The 20,143-nt window shown below is 43.0% G+C and overlaps 1 protein-coding gene and 1 non-coding gene across 6 annotated transcripts; both read left to right on the top strand.

Moving 5' to 3' along the window:
- Positions 1–1,146: 1,146 nt before the first annotated feature.
- On the top strand, positions 1,147–12,168 carry RBMX (RNA binding motif protein X-linked). Of its 5 annotated transcripts, none has more exons than XM_066639984.1 (10): positions 1,147–1,224; positions 3,993–4,119; positions 4,304–4,410; positions 5,934–6,102; positions 6,347–6,403; positions 8,166–8,285; positions 9,263–9,377; positions 9,479–9,604; positions 10,710–10,795; positions 11,286–12,168. In XM_066639984.1, the coding sequence occupies exons 2-10, from the start codon at positions 4,011–4,013 to the stop codon at positions 11,591–11,593; spliced, it is 1,197 nt and encodes a 398-aa protein (XP_066496081.1). In that variant the 5' UTR covers positions 1,147–1,224; positions 3,993–4,010; the 3' UTR covers positions 11,594–12,168. The 5 variants fall into 5 exon arrangements, with proteins under 5 accessions (XP_066496081.1, XP_066496079.1, XP_066496083.1 ...); XM_066639982.1 differs by having other exon boundaries at positions 10,695–10,795; XM_066639983.1 differs by lacking the exon at positions 1,147–1,224 and adding an exon at positions 1,755–1,773 and having other exon boundaries at positions 10,695–10,795.
- Positions 4,165–4,237, top strand: LOC136663383 (small nucleolar RNA SNORD61). Its single transcript, XR_010795026.1, has one exon. It is a non-coding gene; the product is annotated as a small nucleolar RNA SNORD61 (small nucleolar RNA).
- Positions 12,169–20,143: the final 7,975 nt, after the last annotated feature.

The raw sequence follows: 20,143 nt of genomic DNA, 5'->3' as shown, positions 1-20,143 counted from the left end.
GAGGCAGGCTGTGCAGCATGGCCTTTCCCAGTTTGAAGAGACACTTGGCCAACAGTCTGAGGCAAAGAGGCAAAGAAGGAAGGCCCATAGCCAGGGAGACAGACCAGGGACAGACTGGACTTGCTCCCAGTGTGGAAGGGATTGTCACTCCCGAACTGGCCTTTTCAGCCACACTAGACGCTGTTCCAGAACCACCTTTCAGAGCACGATACCATAGTCTTTCGAGACTGAAAGTTGCCAACAACGAGGATGCATAGGATGGAACCTTTGCAGCACAAACCTGTTCCTGTCTTTCACAAGTAACAGCACAATGCTATGCACATTTACTTAGAAGTGCAGCTATGTTCTATGAAGCCTACACCCAGGTAAGTGTACATAGGATTGCAGCTCAACTCCTATTGCATTCAATGGGACTTAAACTTGGGCAATTTACATATAAGATTAACTTATTAAGGGCCAAATCCTATCCAATTTTCCAGTGCCAGTGCTGCTGTGCCAATGGGGCATGTGCTGCATCCTGTATCTCACAGCGGCCCACCAAATACCCCAGGGAGCACACCAGACAACAAGAGACCTGCATCCTGATGCCCTCCCTTGCATCTGACATTCTGACATAGCCCATTTCTAAAATCAGGAGGTTGCACATACACATCATGGCTTGTAACCCATAATGGATTTTTCCTCCAGAAACTTGTCCAATCCCCTTTTAAAGGCATCCAGGCCAGATGCCATCACCACATCCTGCGGCAAGGAGTTCCACAGAGCAACCATATGCTGAGTAAAGAAATATTTTCTTTTGTCTGTCCTAACTCTCCCAACACTCAATTTTAGTGGATGTCCCTTGGTTCTGATGTTATGTGAGAGTGTAAAGAGCATCTCTCTATCCATAATTTTGTATGTCTCATCATGTCCCCCCTCAAGCAGAAGGCAGCTGCTCCTGAAGTCCAGACTTAGCATTGTCATTCTGGGCATGCGCAATCACTGCATTGACATGCGTTCCATTGATGCATTCAGAGCCCCAGCCGCTCCTGGCCAAACCCACACCCATTCAGCGCCTCTTCCTCCTGCGCATGCGCGCTCCCTCTCCCGCCCCTCCCTCCTTTTCAAACCTTCCATCCGGGCACTCGCGCCTCGTCTAGACGTGGTGACGTCAGCTATATAAAGGCCCTCAGCGCCTTTGTTCTCCCTCAGTGCGTCGTTACTGTCCTGCCGGCGGCTGCTGAGGTAAGCCGCGTGAGGGGCCAGGCGAGGGGCCGGTGGCGTGCGGTCCGTTCCGCTCCTCGAGACTGGGGGCTGCTAGCCCCGGAGCGCCCGCCTGGTCCCTTCCCCCCTTGGCCTCCCTCCCCGCACGCCTCCCTCAGGGCTGCTGTGGGGTGGGCCGGATCGGCTCCTCTGCGGCCTTTCCTCAGTGGACGCCGCCTTCTTGAGGAGGCCGGAGAGGGGAGCGAGAGAGAGAGCGAGTGGCGGGGGGGGGAGGAGGGTCACTCGGACCGCCATTTTGTGACTGCTTCAAGGCGCGCGCGCTCCGGTGCCGTCCCGCTCGTCTCGAGCCGTTGCCGCTTCTGCGCATGCGCCACTCCCTCGCTTTCGAATCCCTTTGCGCATGCGTTTGCTTCCCGCTTCCCCCTCATTTTCAACTTGCGCACGCGCACTCCTTGATCACGTTTTCCAGCACTTCTGAGTGCAGGGTTGATGCTGCCATTCATCTTTTCTTTCCTTCCTCCTTTCTCCCCGCGTTACTTATAGACTAACATAGATCCAGGAAAGACCAGAGTACGTATCATTTAAACTTCCTGGTTTTCATTGTTACAAGATGTAGTTATGGACATTGATTAAACGTTTTTAAATGGTCTAGGACTGGTGGTTCTCAAGCTGTGGATCGGGACCCACTGGTGGGTCATGAGCTGTTTTTTTGGTGGGTCGCCAATGGGTGATGGGAAATTCAGGTAACTAGTTGCCTCAAGCCATAGGCTGTTCAAAAATCAGCCACTAGTTGCGAGCTGCCCTGCAGAGGGCTCGGCTCCTGGAGTTTGCAAGAATGTGTAAGCATAGGGAGATAAATGTTTGAGGGTCTCTTCCTGGTTTTTATAGTACAAATAAATAAATATTTCTTTCTAGATCTTTTTTAAAGGCTAGTAAACCTGGGTTGGTTCTGGAAGTGTCATTTTAAAAAGTGGGTCCTAACCTAGAGCAGTGGTTCCCAAACTTTTAAGCACCAGGACCCACTTTTTAAAATGACACTCTGCCAGAACCCACCCAGGTTTACCAGCCTTTAAAAAAGGAGATCTAGGAAGAAATATTTATTTATTTATACTGTAATAACCAGAAAAAGACTCTCAAACATTTATCTTTCTATATTTACACATTCTTGCAAACTGCAGAAGTCACAAGCCAATTTCAGGTGGTTCCCCATTCATTTCCATTTGCATTTTATTTTTAACATATGCGTCTTAACGCTGCCATGGTAAGTGACTGCATTTGGGGAAATATTACAGACCTGTACTTTTAACAGGCTACTATGTATATGCTTTTAACAATGATAATCAATGGGGCTTTATCCTGGGTAAGCGAGGGTAAGATTACAGCCTAGGGATTGTTAAAATTTTTCTTGGTTGGTGATGTCATTTCTAGTCATGACTTCATTTCCAGTGGATCCTGACAGATTCTCATTCTAAAAAGTGGGTCCTGGTGCTAAATGTGTGAGAACCACTGTTTCAGAGGACAAGTCATCCTGTCCGCCAGTCCCCATTTTGAACTAAAAAGTTTATTTGGGAGAACCTTCAACTCATCTTGTTTGTTTGTCTTAACTACACTTGCAGCCTTTGAGATGTTTGAGGAATTTTTTTTAAACAGATCAGCAACTACTTGAGAGGGTTAGGAGCGGTCTCCTTTATTTTTATCTTAAATAAATTTTTTTAAACTTATAATTGTAAAATTTTGATTAACTTGGTTATATTTGATTTTGTCATATTGGGGTTTTTAAAAATGTTGCTGCTTGATGACGTCACTTCTAACAGTGACATCACTTCTAGGTTAATGGCATTATTTCTGGTGGTCCTGACAGATTATCATTCTAAAAAGTGGGTCCCACTGCTAAAAAGGTTGAGAACCACTGATTTAGCTTCTTGGAATTGTCCTCCATTGGTTGCCTACTAGATTGCATGATGCTGGACTGAACAGACCCTTAGGTTGAATCCACAAGGATATCTTAGTATCCGATCTCCTCCCTCTCCTGCCAGCAGTTTTGGGAAAGATGTGCTTAAGCTTTTGGTTGGCTGCAGGCTTTGCTTTCTCACTTCTGTATGCTACAGTCTTAACTGAGTAGTGTTCAACTTGGAAATCCTAAGAGTCCCTAGCCAACACTGTTGATCTCTGTCAACTGCTGTTCTTGAGGAACTGTGGATAAAAAGATTGTTCATGTGCCTGTAAGCTCTAGTTCAGTGTATTTCCTATTCCAAGATTATACTTTTTTTCTCCACGATGGAATTAATGCGACTTTGGGAAAGAGGATCAGTGTGAGGTTACCCTGGGGCATTTGGTGGGCCGCTGTGAGATACAGGAAGCTGGACTAGATGGGCCTATGGCCTGATCCAGTGGGGCTGTTCTTATGTTCTTATGTTCTTCTTTCCTATGCCCATAGTAATGAAAATGCAAGGTCAAGGACCACTCAGTTCTTGGTCCTTAATGTAGGAAAGCAAGATCTCAGGGATATGCCTGACTTTTCTTTTTGTACAAAGAGCAGTTCACATTAGTTGTGAAGTTTCTGGAACTGTAGCCTGTACAAAATATTTGACAGGGACTTTTGTTTTCCTCTGAATTTTTGGACAGGGTGAGCTGTTGACACCTCAGGATTTTAGATAAGATCTCTGCATTGTATGGGGCAGGGGACTCTTGAATAGAATAGCCCAGAAGGAAAAACCAAGTTAGATATTGATTGTAGGGAAACATTTCAGCTTTCTCCAGCAGTTCACATTGAATGTGTTGTGTTTCAGATCCCAGACAGCGTCAAAATGGTTGAAGCAGATCGTCCTGGGAAACTGTTCATTGGAGGACTGAACACAGAGACCAATGAAAAGGCTCTTGAATCCGTCTTTGGGAAATATGGCCGCATCGTGGAAGGTAAGCACTGAATATCTTAAGCAGGGACACTGAACTCAAAGGCCTACTGTGATGAATGCAGCAGTTTTGATCAGCCGAAGTGATAAAACTTACATATCCTCTAAGAAGTTCTGAGCAGGCTTGTGTAAAAGCCAGAAGGTCCACTGTGATGGGCAACTTGAATGACACTTTCTTCTCTCTTCAGTTCTCCTCATGAAAGATCGTGAGACCAACAAGTCAAGAGGATTTGCTTTTGTCACATTTGAGAGCCCAGCAGATGCCAAAGATGCTGCCAGAGATATGAATGGCAAGGTAGGAACTAAGATATTTGCTTGCAGCTATTGCAGCCTCCCAAACTGGGAATGACTAGTGAGGTGTCTAACCCATCACTGTATCTGTGAAGTTAATAAGGAAAGTTAGATGATATTCTATTAATGCAGTGGATGCTTAGAAAGATAGATGAGAGATTCCAGGGGTTACCTGAAGGAAAGAAGTCAGCCTTAACTTACTACACCCATCTTTGTTTGGTGCTATCTTTCCTTCAACAATTCCCTTCAATTGGAAGTAAAACTGAATATCTCCAGAACTGCTGGCATTGCATGGACCTTATGGGTTAGTGCCTGATGAGATAGCTTGGTCTGTTATTCCCAGAAAATATCTCTAGTGAGTCGTCCCATTTAATGCCATATGACACAGCTTGTGCTTCTCAAGATTCTTGACCTCACTAGGAAATGCAGTAGTGTTGCCATGGCCAAAAGACTGAAGCTGTGAATTAGGATTTCTCCAGTTTGAATCTCACCCCTGCCAGGAACTCAATAGGTAGCCTTAAGAAAGCCTTTCTGTCTTCCTTATCTGCAATATAGAGATAAGACTTGCTAATTGGTAACCTTCCTAACTTTAAAGCACTATTTAAAATACTAAGTATTATTATTAAAGTCTTGCTTGCTGTAAAATTGATTCATAAGTCAAAACTAGGACATTCAGTTGTCTGTTAGTATTAGGACTCAGTCTCTGTATAAAGAGTGAGACAAATGAAATAAGCATGCATTTTGGCACATATGTGGTTTGAAGTAGTCTCCTCTTGTATTTAGCAGAGAGAGAGAGAGCAACTGTCCCTTTTCACCCCAGCATGGTGTCTTTTCCAGTCGCTGTCCTGGTATCTTTTCAGCATTTTTTAGATTGGTTCCCTATCCCCATATGGCTCACAATTCATTTGTTTTGCTGTGTAAACTGCTTTGTGAATTACTACTTGTTGAAAAGCAGTATATAAATAATACATGGTATAACCTTAAATAAGTTACAGGCAAGTATCATGCAAAATCTCTGTACCCTTTGAGTTAAGGGTAACTCCACACAGATCGGACATCTGTGGAAAACACAGACTGGACATCTGAAATGCAATCCTCAGATTGCCCATTGGCCTAGATTAAGTCACTCCAAAGCTTCATCCCTAAGATGATAGTAAAACATTGAAACGTATCAACATAGGCAAAAACCAAGTTTCTAGCAAAGGAACTTTGAAAATCATGGATTTTGTAGAACTCGGTGATGTGGTACACATCAAGCCAGTCTGAAGCAATAACTTGGAGGTGTGAAGTTCCCTGTGTAGTTTAGCTGCTGCTGGTATTCTGAAAATATTTCAGACCCCAGGCATTTCAACTTGTACTAGAAAAGCCATTCAGGTTTTAGTCCTGCCCAGTATTAGGCATAACTGCTGTTGGCAGCGTATAATTGAATACTCTGAAGCACTCTTGTATCACAGTATAGGAATTGAGGGAAATCTGTTAGGAAAGCAAACCGTTGCCATGAACACTGAGTTAGATTGATCTGTTTAGTCTTTAGATGGAAAAGCTATTAAAGTTGAACAAGCCACCAAGCCATCCTTTGAAAGCGGTGGTAGGCGTGGGCCCCCCCCTCCAAGGAGCAGAGGTCCTCCAAGAGGTCTTAGAGGTGGAAGAGGCGGAAGTGGAACACGGGGGCCCCCTTCAAGAGGGAGTCATTTAGGTATGTGTTGGTATTCCCTTGTGTACATGACCCGCATTTAGAGATTTCCTAGCATACTAGGGCTGCATATGTTTTCCAGCTAGTAGCGCCAGTAGTGCAAGAGAGGTGTATGTAAATCACCTCCCAGCATGCCACAGGCGCGTGTTTCTGAGCTTCTAGCACTCTCGCTACGCTTGCAACTTTCCTTCAAGCTCATTATTAAACATGGTGGTCTCCGTGCATAACGTGATCATTTGCCTCCCAGATGGAAGAAAAGTAGAAATAACAAGCGACGAAGAAGGTTATGGACGAATATATGCAGGTAAAATATGTACAGTTATCTATTAAATTTATGGAAAAATTTTACTCAAGTTTTTTTGGTATTTGACTATTGACTAAAGTACACACATTGAAGCCCATTTGCCCTCTTCCAAGATGGCCATGCTGCATGTCTTGCTCCTTTCTCCTAATTCTGGGATAGAACAAGACACCATATTCTGTGCTTGTTGTAGTTTGTTAATGAATTCATCTAGAAGCATCCTAGTGACTTCACTTCTACCTACCTGGTAGTTCTGTGATTCTTGAACTGTGGGTCCAGGACCCATCAGTGGGTCATGACCCAAATTTTGGTGGTTTGTGAGACTGACAGGGCAGTGCAGTGACAGGGCGGTGCAGAGACTGCAGGCTATGTGCATCAAGGGTTAAACAAGTTGCTCCTGCTGCCTAATCACCATTATAGCCACACCCCTTGGCATTTATAAATCAGGCTGCAGCCTCTAGGGTCTCTGAAAAAGTTTGAGAACCACTATGGTAGCTCAAAAGCATATGCAGCCTAAGACAACTGCCTTGTTCTATAAACAAAGGCAATCATAGTAAAAATATAGTAAGATACAATTAGTGAATTTAGGATTGAGAGAAAAGAACTATTGAGTGAAGATTGTTCTTGTTCAATCTTTAAGACGTTCTGGAGCTCATTTGTCACCTTGTAACAGATCATGCAGTTGGTAGTCTTGCAGGCTTGCTTTAAAAAGAAGCACTACATAGTGGCAATAAACCCAGGAAGTAAGGCCAGGCTTCTCTGATCAAGCAGGCTGGGGATTTGGCTTATTCAATGCCTGCAAGTTTGTGGACAGATGTTGTTCATCAGTCCGTGTTTATAGACTAGTTGTGAAATGGTTTAGTGTTCATAAAATTTACTATAAGGCATGAGCTTAGAGCAAAACAGCTGCTGTATCCATATCAACAATTAGCTCTTGATCACTAACCAGAATTTAATCCATTATTTGATCTCTTATAAGTGGGAATAAGTTGAAGCTGTACACTGGCTGCTTCTGGGTAGTGGCTTTTTACGTCCCTTTTATCCTGCCTTTCCCCTCGCAGTGTGGCGCCTAAGGCAACTTAACAAATGTAAAACCACAAATGACGATAAATACAATAACACTATAAAGAATAATAAAATTACAAAGTATAAACAAGCCGCACAAACTAAATTAGAGGGCTGATCATATGCAATCAGATGCTTTTCAGCTGTTCTCTATTGTCTGCTGTTCATTTGATACTTTGAATTTAATTAATAAACAGCACTTTGCTTGTGATCAGTTAATAAGGCCACTGCTGAGCAGGTTGTAGATTATGGTTTTGCTTGGCAGAAATCTGGGTTTTGGAGCAAGATGTGTAATTCAATTGCGTTTCCAAGTTTGCTGTATTAGTAGACCACCTATGATGTGGGAAAGATTATTGATCCAACAAAAATATTTGTTAGCACACACACTGAAACATTGCCTCCTTTAAAACAGTAGGTGACATTGTAAGTTTTTAACTAGCTATGGTTGTAGACAGTTAAAAACAGAAAAGTATCACTTATTTCTGTGATTATACCTTCGTGTTATAGTTCATGGTGTGAACCAGTAAATCTGTTTTATCTGTCTCTTGTACATATATGCACCATGCTTTCTCCTCCCACTTGGGATGTATCCAAGGTGATAACAATATAAAACTTAAACAGTAGGATCATAGAAGCAGAGCAGGTATCTGTTAACTTTAAGGTTGTCATCAAGCTGATGGGCTTGTTGCCATTGTGGTAGGTTCTTCTAGAGGTCCTCTGCCAATGAAGAGAGGTCCCCCTCCACGAAGTGGAGGTCCACCACCTAAAAGACCTGCACCTTCAGGACCTGTTCGTAGCAGCAGTGGAATGGGAGGGAGAGGTAAGTGTGCTAGGGTGTATTATGAAACACAATTGCAAAACTGTTCAAATGTGACAGGCTGTAAAACCTCTTCAATTCCTGGATTAATTAGTAAAACTACGAAGCTCCCTCAGTGAGGGTTGTTCATAGTGAGAATTCACTAGTTTTTGGGTGACTGCAGCATGCTAAAATATTGGTTGACACGAATTAGACAGAATTGGTCTCCTAATTTGGAAGAGGGGCCAGTGCTTGTGTCTCTGATGCTCATCACGGCTGTGGGGACAAGAGTCTCTGAATTGTCTTGTGAAGTCATAAACAAGTCCTTGCCAATGCCTCACTTTGGAGTAGGGCAGGCATGAAAAATGTGTTTGCTGGAATAAAAGATTTCTGGATCCAGAACCCATAGCACTACTGAATTACTTGCATTCCCTTCATGGGATAAATAACTGAGAACCTTATATACTGTTTGACTGGTCTTAATACTTCTGAGCAAAAGTCTCCTAAGAGACCATTCCACTCCTGTTGCCCCCAGAAAATTATCCTGCATCATGCTTTTTGAATATGGTGCTAATTAGTCTAACAGGAGGGGTCCCACAACAAGCTATTAGCACATCTTGCTTGGAATAAGGCCTACTGGACTTGGTGGGACTTAACTTCGGAGTAAGCATACTTGGGATATTCTCTGCTTGGGTTCTTTTTGAACATTTTAAACTTCTGAAGTCTGAGACCCAGAAAACTATTTTCTTCTTTGGTGGCACCATTTTAGCTGTAATCCTCTTGGCAGGGCAGTGGGAACTTTTAAGCCCCTAATTGAGGGAATGAAGCCAACTTGGCCCACTGTATAGCCTTTCTCCATCTGGTCAGAGTGGTTGCAGTAATCTCTTACCATGGCAGAGTTGGTTTAGTGCCTCTTGTATTGTGTTCTCTTGGTTCAACATGACAGCAGCCCGATGTGTTTACCAATATCTGACTTAGCTTATTGTATTTTGTTTTTTAAGCACCCCTGTCACGTGGCAGAGATAGTTATGGAGGACCTCCACGCAGAGAACCATTGCCATCGCGAAGAGATGTCTACTTGTCTCCAAGAGATGATGGCTACAGTACTAAAGACAGGTATATCCAAACCCTGTTTAGTTTCAGTTGCGGGTCAGTCTCCTTTGAACTTTATACCATGTTGCTTCTAGGTAACAAAAGTAATTTTTTCATTCTCATAGTTACTCAAGTCGAGACTATCCAAGCTCCAGAGACACAAGGGATTATGCACCACCTCCAAGGGATTATGCCTACCGTGATTATGGTCATTCCAGTTCTCGTGATGAGTATCCGTCAAGAGGTTACAGGTATCTTGTGTTCCGTTTTGTACCTTAACATGGGTCTTTTCTAAAATCTAGCTAAGAATATTGAATTAGAATTCTACATCTGTTACATTACAATTGCAATCAAATAATAAAAGCACAACTATAAGAAACTAAATTTAGAGTAATTGCTGTTGGTGCTCCATCATGAGAAAAGGTTAAGTTTTTATGAAGTAGTTCTCATGCTAGCCACCAAGCCAACCAGATAATAGTTTTAGGGGCACATTATTAACAATATCTGTATCCTGCTTTTCACCAAAAAAGTTCTCAAAGCAGTTTACAAATCAAATGAATGGCTCCCTGTCCCAGAAGGGCTCACAGTTTTAAAAAATGCAGAAGAACACAAGCAAACACCTACTAGAAAAAACACTCTGCTGGGTGAAAAGGGATAGTTACACTCTCCCTACTAAGTATAAAAGGAGCACTATTTGAAAAAATGCCTCTTGCCCAGTTAGCAGGGCATATGGTATAATTCTGCTAAAGCTAAGTAGGCCGATCACTGTAATCGATAGTACAAATGGCTGAATTAAACCCTGTTTGATGGGAAACTACCAGAGGATTGCATAAAAAGTTATTTGAGGAGAAACAAGGTATGAACAACATGTGTTCAAGCAACCCCTTATCCTAGTGATGCCAAGTACTTTTGTTAATTTGTTTAAACAAAAACCTAATAAATCTTAAGGAACATTTGAAATTCAGATTGTTCACTTTGCGTTTCTTCAAAACAGTGTTCACATGTAGAAAGACTCCTTTCATAAATCTCTTCCCGTCCACCCCAGCCCTAAATCCTATATGGTAGATTCTAAAATCAGTTATATGCAAGTGCAGGTTTGTTAATTGCAAATGTATTTTTAAAAAATATCCATACTGTGAAAACTTGAAAAAGCAAAACACAAATTGTCTTACAGCATTAGCACACATATTCACACAGTTTTAAGCAAACAGATTATGGAAGAAGTGAGTCTCTTTGAAATTTAGAAATGGACTCCAGACTCCATAATAAACTTCAGTCTTCTCTTTTTTACACATAGTAATGTTTCCCTCGTTATGATGGGCCTGTACTAAATCTTAGCAGTTATTCCTCTTATAGCGATCGTGATGGCTACGGAGGGCGCGACCGGGACTACTCGGATCACCCAAGCGGGGGCTCTTACAGAGATTCTTATGAGAGTTATGGTAAGTGCCTGCTTTGAGGATTTTAAGGAATTTAAGAGGCCTCATTCATGACTGGCTAGATTGCTTCTGCTTATGGGGGAATTTGCATGCTGGGCTTGCCCACCGCAGTGAAAATAAATACAGTTATTTTATTTAACAAAATGATTGAATTACAGTTCCCATAACCTAACGAAGCAAAAGTTCAACAGTTCTGAATTGCGTCTATCACTGGAAAAAAATGGCTGAGTTTCTTCTGTAAAATAACAAGTTCTGGAATAACCCCAAAAAGAGCTGCCTTGAAAAAAACCAGCGTCTTCAAACAGCCTTTTGTTTCGTTCACTGCCCGATACTCCCCTGCCAAATGTCCCAACCTGTGAGATTATATTAAAACCTCTCGGTTAATACTGAAAAGAGTAACAGAAGCCTTGATTCAGTTCTTTTAAACTCAGATGTAAAATTGTGGTGATATGATTTATAGTGTTGCCCTATTACCTGACCATTGAACCTGCAGGTAACTCACGTAGTGCTCCACCTGCACGAGGGCCCCCTCCATCTTATGGTGGAAGCAGTCGCTATGACGATTACGGGAGCACTCGAGATGGGTACGGAAGCAGAGACAGTTACTCAAGCAGCAGAAGCGACGTCTACTCAAGTGGCCGTGATCGCGTTGGAAGACAAGACAGAGGTCTTCCCCCTTCCATGGAAAGGGGCTATCCTCCTCCACGTGATTCATACAGCAGTTCAAGCCGCGGAGCACCCAGAGGTGGCGGCCGTGGAGGGAGCCGCTCTGATAGAGGTGGAGGCCGAAGCAGATACTAAAATCTTTTAAACTATTGGACCAAATCAGTTTTTTCCTCCCAACAAACGAAACGTGGAAGTTTTGCCTTCACTCCCTGAGGACTACTGAAAAGTTGTTTTTACCTTTTTTTATTGTTGCCTGTTAAAGTTCCCCTCCATGACTTAAATGTTTTTTGTGAGGAAAAGTAAACGTGTTTAACTTTCATTTCAAAATTGTTAATTTCTCTCAGAAAGCCGATGTTAAATGTATGACATTTTGAGCCTGTGTACTAGTGTTGTGATTTTTGAAGTAAACATTAACCATAAAATGCCACCCTTCTCACCTCATCAATGAGACCAACAAACCTGAGGCTTCCCAGGCAACCTGCAGCCATCTAAAATGGCCCTGGATCGCTCCACACTTGCAAGCCTGCCTTCTTTCTAGGCAAACTATTTAACTGTTGGAGGGTGGTGGGAATGTGTGCAAAACTAAAAATGTTAAATGTTTTCCCTTAATGCACACAACACTCCAAATTAAGAAATGTCTTCAGTCTTGTATTTTAAAAAAAAAATTCAGGATACCGTTCAGTCATTAAATCAAAACAACAAGTGGATAATGGTGAATGTACATTGTGCCTCCCTACGTATTTCATTTGCAAGAACCTCACCCCCCAAATAAAATATTAGCCTGTAGCAAGCAAGCTGCAGAGTTCTGTAAATACAGGTTTGACCAGTTCCATCAAAGAAGCTGCAAAAACGGTACTTGATTTTACTGTTTCAAATTTTTGCAACCCTGTAGTGTCTCATTTTTAAGGAACATCTTTGACTCCAAAGGCAAAATGGAGAAAATAAGATAAGCAAAGAAGTCTTTCTCTCCAACTTCTCTGAAAGGCTTATGGCTTCACATAAACAGTGAAACTTTCAACATTCCACTACAGATTTAAAGCATCAAATGCCTGTGAAACAGCAAAGATGGTAAGCAAAGCAAACTAGTTTTTCAGTCTAAGTCAAACATGAAACCAAAACTGTCGTCCTCTTAGTACAGTAGGACATGCTGTACATCATGGCAATGGAAGTTCTTTCTAGATTTTAAAGAAAACAGCACCCAATGGAAAAAAACACTGTGCTGGATAGCCTTAAGCGAAGCCTTCCAAATTCAACATAACCTTATCTTGGATGAAAGTGTGCATGACACAAAGCTTTTGAAAATGACTAAGAAAGCAGCTCATTGTAGCCAAAACATTTTTGTAAAGGGTTGGGAGGGGTTTTTTTTGCCCATTGTTCCAATGAAGATACTTTAAAAACCAGACTGCCTGTACCATATTTTAAGAGATTAATGCCCTAACACAACCAGAAACTGGCTTAAATTGCCAAATCTGTATCGGCTTGGGGGATTTCAAGCAAGCCGTTATTACAAAATCTGGTGTTTAATTGGACGCCTGACTACTTTTTCTTTGTACTGTAGTCTTGTGTGGGGAGTCTTGATACAAAGGCAGAGCCTGTGGCAAGTTGTCATGACCCAGGTGCAGCTGGGAAGTTGAAAAGATGCTCTTGAAATGTAATAAGACTTGAAGATCTCCAACTAAAGTTCTGCTCTAATCCTCAGAATATATTTGCCAGTCAAGTTATGGATTTACCATGAAAAGCACCATTGGAAAGGAAATAAGAATCCATGAGCCATGCAGCCCGTCACTAAGTCATTCCAGTTCATTCCAAGCCAGTGAACCTTCCACCTCTCAAACTAAAGCATTAGAGCTTGAAACCAATTAATCTGCAAACCCAGGCATATTCATGTGTCTCTCTGGGGGGTGGTGGTAATGGGCTTGGGCATTATGTGCTAGCTCTGTTTTTTCATGTTTATTTTTAATTGTTGCAGGCTGACTCCACTGCCTTTAAAATGATGTGATCTGAGAGACCGTGCATCCAACTTTAGCGGACAGTATGAACATTGATCATAGCATTGCAAAGGTAACGCTAAATGGTTGCTGCTTAAATAACTAAGAACCCCACAGATTCTTTGGCTTACACTGTTTATGTGGTAGTCTCTTAACTTGGAAGTGAGACTGCAAGAACCCAGGCGTTGTCAGGGCAGAGCATGGTGTCTTCTCTGAGGCTTCTTCCAAGCTCTTGGATGTGAAACACCTTATTGACATTCTGTTGGGCAAATTGTGGCTAAGTTGATAGTACATTTTGACAGCTTGTACAGTGTGCATCCTTTTGTGTGCACAGTAAATAGAAAAGAAACTGGGCTTTTTATAAGTCGCGGGGTGTAAATGGCATTCTCCTATCAGCCAGCATGTGGTGAGGTACAAAAGTGCTGCCTTTGTCAGACAAGAGTAAAACGTATTCCACTAAACTGGAACTTTTGCATGCAGAAGCCACTAGTAAGAGTTCAATTTCTGTGTGCATTGCAGACCAGAAATAACTACTTATTGCAATTCTTTTTAATAGCTCATGTAACACTTTGGAAATTGGGTGTCTCTTCCCAAATAGCTGCTTTTAAGTGTTTCTGAATTGGTTCTGTCAGGTTACATTATTAACTTGGATTTTGAAATTTCTGTGGCTATGAAGGATAGAGAACTCAAGTTAAACTTGTTCTCAAGATTCCTCAGGGTTCATCTTGCTTATGAACGTAGATAAGCTAATGGGTATGTGTGTTTTGTAGTACCGATACTTGTTTTTTTAAAATACCTTTAAAAGTGACAAGCAGAAGTTGTTAACTTGAAGCTCTGCTTCAGTGCATTTAAGTCCAAAGTGGCAGAAATGGTGTTTAGCACTATGGGGAGCTCTGGCAACAGTAGTTAAAAGATTGTAAGCAACTAAGGAGTGCCTAAGTACAGATCCTATATGAGGGTCTCTCTGTGCTAGGAAGCGCTGTGTTTCAGGTGTAGCATTGTAACGTCCCTCTTATCCTAAGGATGATGTGACCACTTTAGATAATAAAATCACACTTTTCCCAAAACCTTTCCAGGACAGGAGCTCTAGAACTGGTTTTCAACCTTTCTCATGCCACAACCCTAATAAACATAAAGACTGGGACCCACCACTGATCCTGCTCCCCCCGGGACCAGATCCAACCACCACTATCCCATTTCCCCCTTCTCTTATGTCTTCACAACTACCCTATGAGGTAACAGCTTGAGCACAACTAGCCTTAGGAGCTGTGGTGCAGGCCAGCAAGAAGAGGCAGTGCAGGATTACACGAAGAATTCAGTTTTTATAAGGCAGGACCATTTTTGAATTAGATCCAACTCTGCTCTTGCACAAGCTTTGAAAGGCTGCTGCGACACTCCAAATGAGGCTTCAAACCCCATTGCGGTCATGACCCACAGGCTGATAAACACTGCTCTAGTACATAAGTGTTTGCCTCCTACCATAGGAAGAACTTCACAGGCCCATCTAGTCCAGCTTCTTGTATCCCATTGGCCCACGAGATGCCTCCAGGAGCACACAAAACAAGAAGATACCTATAGCCTGTTGTCACTCCCTTGCATCTTTTAGTCTGTAGTCATGCCAAAGCAAGTCCACTTTGATTTAATGTCTTTAAGCAGGTTGCAACTTTCTGCTTGCCTCCATTTGAGATGCTGTACTAATAATTACTCTTTATTTAGGCGCAGGGTTAGCTGTGGTTGTCGTTTGAAGATTGGACACCTCTAGAGAATGCAGCTGCTGAGCGAGTTTGAAGTATGGTCACAATGCAAATGAAGGCATTAAGCAAAGTCAGTTCTTGTTTATGAGCATTGGATGTTTGTGGATGAAGAAACGGAGGAAGAGACCCTGAATGTCAGAATAGTTGGGAGCAAATTATTTGTGTAGCACAAGCTATAGGTTATGCTCTTTTTCAACTCTGTGAAGCACCATGTACCTTAATGGTGTTAAATGAATGAACAATAGGGCAGTAAAAAAACTTGTGTGGAGTCCCTCTCAGGGCAGTCCATACAGTTCTCCCCCCCCCTTTAACTGTGGGGCCCTTCATAAAGATGACAGCCAGGCTGTAAAGCATAGAGCTGAGGGAAAATTTTAAACAGTTGGTTGCAGTTCAAATCAAGGTTTCCAAGATGGACAAATGAGCCTCCCCTCCGAGCTCTCCTGGCACTCCCCTTAGAAATGAGCCAGTCTTTATGTTTGGAGTGCACCCCATTTGGATTAAGTGCAAGTACGGGTGGAGGGTATTCCAAAGTGCTTCCTAACACTTTACAAATAGAGCAAAAGGTAACAAGTTGTATGATCTGGAGAAGCGTCTTGAGACTGGATTGAATAAAATGTGCCATGACTGAGCTGCCAGGATCTGTCTTCAGAGTGGACAAAATCAGCTGCGTATGGAAATTAGTCCTAAAATGCTGTTTTAAAAATAGATTTTAAGCTGGATCTTTAAACTGACATCAGCACAGTCATGTGCCCTGACCTCCAGCGCTCTGCCTCTTTGATCCAGATCAAGTCTTTGGTAAATAGAGGTGATTGGCCACAACAATCCTAAATGGTAGACTTAAGCAGAAATAGGAGTCTCAAAACAGAAAATCTTCCAACCCCAAACTGGCTGCAGATGCTTGTAACTAAATTTCCGAGAAGCATTCTTTGTATACAATTAACTGTTCAAATAAAGATACCATCTTATTTCTTCTTGAACTCATTTCCTCCTTTCAGAATGGTACATCTGTCACTTTGCTTTGTTCTGAAACTGGGACCCTCCGTGTGGCGCAAGTTGGGACTTGGGTTAATGAAAATGTTTAGTAAAAGGCATATATTACTAAAATTGGGCTTACTACATCTTGATCCCTCTCAACATCTTGAACGGTTAAAACATTTGCTCTTACTTGGGACCATTGCTTATGTGTTCAACTAATGCAAGACCAGCCATCCTGCTATTTGACACTCAGTGAATCTCCCATGGTGGTGGTAGAATCCACAAGAGAGCATCCCTAAGTGGTCTTGTTGAATTGGTAGATGTATGGAGAAGATGGCCCAAAGCTGTGGCACTAAGTCATTTAGGGCTTGCACGGCAGCAACCATCCACCACTTCTAATTGTGTCCAGAAACAATCCAGCAGTCTAGGGATGGCAGAAACAAAGCTTTGCCCCTGTTGAAACTCTTGTCTGTTCTGTATCAGCTGAAACTCAGTCTTCACAGTCAGTCCCTCCTAAGGCATGATGATCTTATCCAGAGAAAACGACCATGGGTAACCATATCTAGGTCTGTCTGAGACAGAATTGGGCATAGCTGGTGCTCCAAAGCTGGGATGAATCTCCCTGACTTTCATCTCAAGGTCATATGTAACTCATGCTGCAGGCCACAGCAGTCACCTGGTCACCCAGAGACAAAGCTGGTTTCAGCATCACTCCCCAGTTGCAGACCTGATCCTTCAAGGGATGTGCAGCCTCAAAGAAAATAGGGCAGTCCAACAATTCACAATACCTCTGAACCACTTGGATTCATGTCAGTTGTTTGCCCTTAGACCATCCTTAACTGGGGACAGCAGGAAAATGTACACTTAGTTGGATATCAGCCATATATTGGTGAAACTCAACATTAAACCACTGCATAGCTTCTCCCAGTGGTTTCATGGTTGAAAAGCATAGGAGACAAAATAATGTGCTGCTGGACAGTAAGTCAAAGGTCTGAATCCCTACTAGGACCCCCACCTGGTATTGACCATGACACAGGGCCCTTCAGCCCTGACCCAGACAGGTAGCACCAAAGGATGCCACAGTGGTCTGTGATACTGAGTGCCACTGAAAGATCCAGCAGAGTCAACAGGTGGAAGAGTTTTCCAAAACTAGGAAGGCTTTTTATGTGCATTCTGGAATTGTCTGGCTCAACCAGGAATTCCAAGGTGAGTAAAATAGAAATCCTTACTCCAACATGAGATTTGTAATCTCTTAGAAACTGACACCCCCACAGTTCCCTTATAGACAATTGGCAAACTTACTGCATGGAACCTGCGATCGCTTTGCCACAGAGTAGGGCTCTAGTGCCTTAGGGGGGGAATGTCCCAAGAGCAGATACACTAATCCAAGTAGAAGCTCAAAACTATTTTCCATTTTTTTAAAAAACTGTTATGGATTAACAATAGTAAGATTCAGTAGCTGCTACCAGCAGGGGGAGACATTGGCCATATTTTAAAAGCATGAGTGGAACCTAATTTGTGGGTTTCTATGGTAACTTTGTAGGGTTGAGTGGTGAAGAAGCTTGTTGAAGTCTGCCCATCCTTGAGCTACATGTCTTTTGCGTTTTACTAGTCTGCCAACTAGGGCAAAGAAGGAGTGGACATGCTCTCAATCAAGGAGCACCTATTTTCCCAGGAATTATCAGTCCCAGAATAGTGATCTTGGGCCACACACACAAATACCCACTCCTGGTATTCTTCCAGTCTTTCTTCCCAGAAAGATTGAAAGAATACCAGGAAATCTTTCTTGTTTCTGGATCACATTTTAAACAATGGTGTTAAGCAGGCTACCTTCTAGTCCTCTGGCATGGAGGCTGGACAAGTTGTATGTTATATCCATTGTGACTGTTAATAGTCTCATATTCCCTTCACCCCCTTTTAAAGGGAATATCTGAATTGGTGGCATCCCCATCTGAATTGGTGGCATCTCCATGGGAGGACTTGCTTTTGTCTCAACAAAAGAGGCAATTTTTTTAAACACAGAGGCATGCCTGGTTCTGTCACTGAGTGAACACTCAAGAGGGGCTTACACCAATCAGGGCTCCCCGACAAGTAGAATAGCTGCAATCACACCTTCAGTAGTTAGGTGCATACTAAAGACATCTAAGCTTATACAGTACTTGTAAAAAGGGGTGCCTGAAGGATTGCAGCCTAGGATTAAGTTTCCTGCCTGATGATGTCACTTCTGGTCATGACATCACTTCCAGGGGGTCCTGACAGATTCTCATCCTATAAAGTGGGTCCTGATGCTAAAGGAGTGAGAACCACTGCCTTAAGCCATTTCTGCCCAACACTGCATACAGCAACAGGGACCAAATATGTATGCCTGTGGGCTGAGCAAAAATGGATTAATCCAACTTACCTGCTACTTTGTGAGTAGATAGTTTACACATTCTTGCCTGTCATGGCTGAAGTCTTAGAAAGGGTAGTTTATTTCAACACATCATTAAATGCTTGGGACTGATCTACATAGTCAGTAGGAAAGATGTGATAGAGTCCTCACATAGACTAGCATAAGAACAGCCTCAGTGGATCAGGCCATTGGCCCATCTAGTCCAGCTTCCTGTATCTCACAGCGGCCCGCCAAATGCCCCAGGGAGCACACCAGATAATAAGAGACCTGCATCCTGGTGTCCTCCCTTGAGGACAGTATACTACTGTCAATGGCAGGCAAGGGATCACAGCTTTAAATGCTTTCTTTGGTTTTAAAAATATGCATCCCTGCATGCAGAAATCTAGCACGGAAGGAATGTGCTGGGCTACAACCTTGTCTTCCTCATTTGTTAAGAGATTGGGAGGTGTGTTTGTAGGGTGGTTTTTGTGGGGGGGCATATGAAGAAAAATGTAATTGGTCAGAGCCTACTTGTGGTCAGCTCAAGTGTCTACCACCTTGTTCTGGTGACGGCTGTAGATGTAAGCCAGACTTCTGTGCTATACTGTGGGGGTAGTGGTGTCAAAAACTAGAGAGACAGGATATCTCCTTTTCTTGACTGCAAAACAACCAGTCCCAAAAGCCCTTCCTTCCCTTTTTTGATTCTGCAGAGGGCCAGAAACCCTGCATGCAAATGCACTCAAACCCGTTCCTCCAGTCAGAGGAAAGTTAGTTTCTGGTGTGTGTGTTTTGTTTTTTTTGTTGTTTTTTAAAGAATTCAACCAGTTTGTGGCTTTTGAGTGCTGGTCATAAGGAACCTCTAGCTCTGCTTACTCTCCCCAACCCGGAAGAGATGCAGTCACGGATGTGGGTTCAGCTTAACTGTTGCACATAAGATCTAAACGAAGGAGGAAGATCTGCAGCCATGAACCCTGAAGAGCAGATTGTTACCTGGCTCATTTCACTGGGGGCCTTAAACTCCCCCAAAATGATGATTGGCGACCCTGTGCAGTTCCTCAAAACATCCCTGAAAGATGGGGTTGTGCTATGTAAGCTTCTTCTCCGGCTTCTTCCAGGATCTATTGAAAAGGTAAGGGGGAAGGGGCTGGGGTACTGTGCGTTCTTAGTAGGTTCAAATCACTGCCATCCACAGAGAGGCTGGGACAGCGTGAAAACCCAGATAGCCAGCACAGGCAATGTTGAGCTGGGTGGTCCAATGGTCTGACTCCACAGAAGACTGCTTCCCATTTAAGGACACAAGTAGTGTTCACCTGTTCCTCAGCCAGAGTCTTGCAGGCCCCATAGAAAAGTCTTGCTTTGGGGTGAGGGGGCCCTCCACAAATGGAAGTAGGGCTCTGATTGGAATCTCCCTAACTTCATCTCAAGGTCTTATGAAACCCATCAGCCGAGAATTTCTGACTCCCACTAAGAATTTTTCTAAAAGTGCCATGGTTGGCCTCTTGTGCCACACTCACCCCTTGGCCTCTGGGTTCCTTGCTCATTGGGGTCCAAGGTTTTAAATACTTGCCACTGGCAACTTCTCTCTGATACTGGGAGG

Source organism: Tiliqua scincoides, chromosome 12 (genome assembly GCF_035046505.1).
Source record: "Tiliqua scincoides isolate rTilSci1 chromosome 12, rTilSci1.hap2, whole genome shotgun sequence".
NCBI lineage: Eukaryota > Metazoa > Chordata > Lepidosauria > Squamata > Scincidae > Tiliqua > Tiliqua scincoides.
Note: the sequence above shows the minus strand (reverse complement) of the source record. Positions and strands in the feature narration are given on the sequence as shown.